The following is a 5,286-nucleotide window of genomic DNA, read 5'->3' on the forward strand; positions in this document are numbered from 1 at the left end:
TGCGGCACAGTGGAACGAGTGTGCACCGCCAGTCCTGGCCCCGGCGCTACCCTTGACACAACTCTTCCAAAGGAACCATAGGAGGTAGTCCCTGTTTCTCAGTTCATGTACAATCTTCTGGGCTGACAGTCACTTGGCTCCAGTCTTAACAGCAGCTCTCCACAGTGCCCATACTGACCCCAAATGCACAGCCTCAGGTTCCATGCACACTGGCTTAAAGGGATTGTAAAGTAAACATTTTTTTTTTTAAATAACAAACATGTTATACTTACCTCCACTGTGCAGCTCGTTTTGCACAGAGTGACCCCGAACCTGCTCTTCTGGGGTCCCTCGGCGGCTGTCTCGGCTTCCTCCCGTAGGTACTTCTCACGTTCATGCAAGCTCCCTCGCATGGTGAGAAGCACCTGCGGGCGCGCTCCCGTGATACAGCCGGCGGCTATAGCCGCTCGCTGCATCACACGACCCTGCCCCCGGCACTCCGCATCAGTGGATGTGATTGACAGCAGCGCGAGCCAATGGCTGCGCTGCTTTCCATCCATCCACTCCAGCTAATCAGCGGCCAGGCTGAGCGGTGAAGAGGGCGGCGGTGGCGAGCGTGGGATTTTCGAGGGGTGAGGTAAGTAAAACGGGGGGCTGGGGGCGCAGGCAGTGTCAGATGTTTTTTCACCTTAATGCATAGGATACATTAAGGTGAAAAAACATTTACCTTTACAACCCCTTTAAAAAAAACTTTGCTTCTACAGGGGTTTTGTGTTCTGCCTGTAGAAGCAGCTCAATGTTATCCTATGTGTCCATGCACATTAGGACAATAAGAGGCATATTTTGAGTTTAACGTTTAGAGGCAGAAAAAAAAACCTTCAGGTTCGAGTTTCTGATTGGAGCTTGGAGGCAGAAAAAACATAAAACTCTCCTAAACTTTGTACAAAAAATGCTCTATATTTTTTTTACTCCCGAGAGAACAGACTCTTTTTTTTTAAGCCCAGTGTGCATGGAGCCTCATCGTCACAATCTGGAATAAATAAAAGGTGGAACACCAGCTCAGCCCCTCCCTGTGCAGAGAAATGTGGGATGCTTTTTGGATTTTCAGCGTCAGAGGTTTTCAGTTTCGTTTCTCTCCTTGGCTGTCAGCGATGGCGTCTGCTAATCTGACAAAGGAGCTGCAATGCTCCATCTGTCTGGAGATTTATACAGATCCTGTAAACCTGAGATGTGGCCACAACTACTGCCGGGTCTGTATTGATCGTGCACTGGATGCACAGGAGGAATCTGGAGTTTATTCCTGTGCTGAGTGCAGAGAAGAGTTCCAGGATCGGCCTGTACTGCACAGGAACATAACGCTGCATAACATAGTGGAGACTTTCCGGCCTACTCATGCAGAGCAAGGGACTTCCATCAAATGTACCTACTGTATTCACTCTCCGGTACCTGCTGTTAAATCCTGTGTGCATTGTGAAGCTTCTCTGTGTGATAATCACCTGAGAGTTCACAGCAAGTCACCAGAACATGTCCTAACTGATCCCACCACTTCCATGGAGAACAGAAAATGCTCCGTCCATAGGAAAACCCTGGAGTATTACTGTGGTGCAGAGGCTGCCTGTATCTGTGTTTCCTGCAGGCTAGATGGAGAACACCAGGGACACAAGGTGGAGACTCTGGATGAGCGATCTGAGAACATAAAACAAAAACTCAAAAATGTTCTGCAGAAACTGATACCTATTAAAAAAGAGATGGAGCAAAGAGTCCAGCGCCTGAAGGATCATAGGGGAAAAGTACAGAACAAATCAGCTGGCCTGGCAAAGAGAGTCACCGTCTTGTGTGGAGACCTCGGGAGACAGCTGGAAGACCTGAAGAAGAGAGTCCTGGAGAACATCTCCAGCCAAGAAATGCAGCTTTCATGTCCATTGTCTGATCTGATCCATCAGCTGGAAATAAAGAAGGAGGATCTGTCCAGGAAGATGGAGGACATTGAGGAGCTGTGTAACATGACTGACCCACTGACTGTCCTCCAGGAATCAGACACAGGGGACTTGTGTGATACTGAGGAGGGAGATGATGAGGACAGAGAGAGACATGATAGACTCCTCCATGATGGAGGGGATCTGGATGTGTCTGGAATCTCACACACATTACACACAGGGTTATCTGATATGATAAAAGAGGTAAATGTATGCCTCAATATACAGGAAGCTTCAGACATATTACTGGATGTGAACACAGCTCAGAATAATCTACAGATATCAGATGACATGAAAACTGTGTCCTCTTCATGTATAAAGCAGAATCGCCCAGAAACACCGGAGAGATTTCACGATTATACTCAGGTATTAAGCAGCAGGAAATTTTCCGCAGGGCGACATTACTGGGAAGTGGATGTCAGTAAATCAGTGTGGTGGTATGTCGGGATGTGTTATCCCAGTATAGAGAGGAGAGGAGAGCAGTCAGCTATTGGAAAAAATAACAAGTCCTGGTGTTTGTATAGATTTAATAATCAGTATTGCATGACATATGACAATGAAGAGATCCCCTTATCTGACAATCTCCCCAGTAACAGAGTCAGGATCTATGTGGATTATGAGGCCGGGCGGCTGTCCTTTTATGATCTGTGTGACCCGATCAGACACCTCCACACCTTCACCACCACCTTCACTGAGCCCCTCCATGCCGGGTTAGCAGTAGGAAAAGGTTCTATAATTATATCTGGGGGTCGGGGGATGTGAGACATATTAACCACTTCACCCCTAGGAAGGATTTACCCCCTTAATGACCAGGCCATTTTTTGCGATACTGCACTGCGTTGCTTTAACTGACAATCGCACGGTCGTGCGATCCTGTACCCAAACAAAATCGATGCCCTTTTTTCCCCCACAAATAGAGCTTTCTTTTGGTGGTATTTGATCACCTCAGCGGTTTTTATTTTTTGAACTATAAACAAAAAAATAGACCCAACAGTTTTGATTAAAAAAAACTATATTTTTAACTTTTTGCTATAATAAATACAGAAAAAAACACAAAATGTAAAAAAAAAAAATTTCTTCGTCAGTTTAGGCCAATATGTATTCTTCAAAGAAAGATAAGAAGTCCCCCGGTGGGGTTTTTAGGCAGCAATGAAGATGCAAAAGATTTATAAAAATTTACTTGGTTTTATTGGTCAAAAAACTAGTCATACCATATACAATACATGCAGGAATTAAAATGTGAGCTCTGGTGTACAGCAAACAATAGATCCTACTGTGGTAAAGATACAAGGTACAGAGTACAAATATAATTCATACATTGACTAATAAAACCAAATACATTTTTATGAATCTTTTGCATCCTCATTGCTGCCTAAAAACCCCCACAGGGAACTTCTTATCTTTCTTCCATGTTTGTTACGGGGTGTGCAGCTAGCTCAGCTTTTCCTTTTTGAATATGTATTCTTCTAAATATTTTTGGTAACAAATAAATTGCAATAAGTGTATATTTATTGGTTTGTGTAAAAGTTATAGCATCTACAAAATAGGGGCTAGATTTATGGCATTTTTATTATTATTTTCTTTTATTTACTAGTAATGGCAGTGATTAGTGTTTTTTTTAGCAGGACTGCAACATTGCGGCAGACAGATCGGACACTTTTGACACTTATTGGAACCAGTGACATTACAGTGATCAGTGCTATAAAAAAAATGCACAGATTACTGCATAAATGTCACTGACAGGGAAGGGGTTAACACTAGGGGGCGATCAGGGGGTTAAGTGAGTTCCCTGGGAGGTGTTTCTAACAGTGGGGGGGGGGACTGACTGGGAGTACAGACAGATCGCTGTTCCTTGTCACTAGGAACAGAGGATCACTCTGTACTCCCCTGAGAGAGCGGGGATCTGCTTGTTTACATTGACAGATCCCGTTCTGGCTTTCTACGGAGCGATCGCGGGTAGTGTTTCTGGGGTTCATTAAGTCATAGTGGTCAGGTTAAGACTGGGAGATGTAAAAGAAATTATAAATTCTTTTTAAAATTGTAAGACATTTTGTTTGCTTTGTTTATGTATAGTGAGACCCGTAGGAAAGGATGGACGGAGGGGCTGCATGACTAGGGGGAGGAACAAGGGGTCAGCTAACGGTCAGCCAGGTCAGTGTTGGGATAAGGAAGGGAGCTCTTACCTGATTGGTGGTCAAAGGAAGAGGGGGCTGGGTCCAGTGGAGGGAGTCAGGTGGATGGGGAGTTCGACGCAGCATTCCAGGGATTAGGAGGACAAGACAGCTTCCCACCCTCCCGCCCTGGGAATGGGGGTTAGTGCACTGTACAGGTGGGGGGGGGGGGGGGTATAGATGGACAAGTAGGGTTTGTTGATTTTGTATGGTTGATGTGTCTCGTTCAAAAAAAAAAAAAAATGAAAATAAATAAATAAATTTTTTTTTTTTAAATAAATAAATGACTAAATAAATAAATTGCATAGCAAACGTGTTAGTTTTGGGTATATTTGCTTGAATAATGTATGGTGTTCATTTGTCACAGCAGTTGGCGGTTCAAGGGGTCTTTGGGGGGTCAGTGAGGAATTACGTGGTTACAGGATTAGTGGGGGCCCATCGAAGGTATGGCGCTTAGACTTGGTTAGCGGTGGTTCTCCCAGGAGCTGGGTCCCCTGGGCAGGGCTGGACTGGGACAAAAATTTGGCCCTGGACTTCATCCAGACCAGCCCACTTTAATTTTGCACGAAAGCACAAGCACAAAAACAGTATATAAAACTATACGCAATTGTGCAAAAAAAACATAAGTAGCATAACATAAGGAGCCTTCGCTAACCTCTTTTATTATTTCACTTATTCTCCTCTGTATTTTTCTCATCTTTCTCACATCACTGCGTGAAGTTGAGGGCGAGCCTCTCAGCCATTACTTTGTCACTGAAACCGGCCCACTGAGCCATCGGCCCACCGGGAAACTCCCTGTAGTCCCAATGGCCAGTACATGCCTGCCCCTGGGGGAAGGTAATATGGAATTATGGGTGAGGTCAGAGAGTCCTCGAGCCGGTCGGGCGAACAGCTGAGGACATAGACCATAACAGTTAAAATTGTGCCTTAAAGACACCCAAAGACCTCTTGTTGCTACGGGTATTGTTTTACATGTTTTAAGTGATGTTATTTTATTCTTTGGTTAATAAAATTTGGCCGCTGTGGCCATTTAAAACCCATGTCACGCAGTTTGTGTCTTTAATTTAATGGTAAGTCCCAAGGTTGACGAATCCTATAGTCATGCACATTGCACTGGTGTTCTGCACACAGCACTAAAAATGTTTTAATTATATATCCAC

The 5,286-nt window shown here is 44.5% G+C and overlaps 1 protein-coding gene across 1 annotated transcript; it reads left to right on the plus strand.

Moving 5' to 3' along the window:
• Positions 1 to 1,031: 1,031 nt before the first annotated feature.
• Positions 1,032 to 4,713, plus strand: LOC143997671 (E3 ubiquitin-protein ligase TRIM11-like). Its single transcript, XM_077493413.1, has one exon. The coding sequence runs from the start codon at positions 1,062 to 1,064 to the stop codon at positions 2,715 to 2,717; it is 1,656 nt and encodes a 551-aa protein (XP_077349539.1). The 5' UTR covers positions 1,032 to 1,061; the 3' UTR covers positions 2,718 to 4,713.
• The last annotated feature ends 573 nt before the right edge of the window (positions 4,714 to 5,286 follow it).

Source organism: Lithobates pipiens, unplaced genomic scaffold (assembly GCF_037356315.1).
Source record: "Lithobates pipiens isolate NorthernLeopardFrog02 unplaced genomic scaffold, aLitPip1_a1.2 Scaffold_19, whole genome shotgun sequence".
Taxonomy (NCBI): domain Eukaryota; kingdom Metazoa; phylum Chordata; class Amphibia; order Anura; family Ranidae; genus Lithobates; species Lithobates pipiens.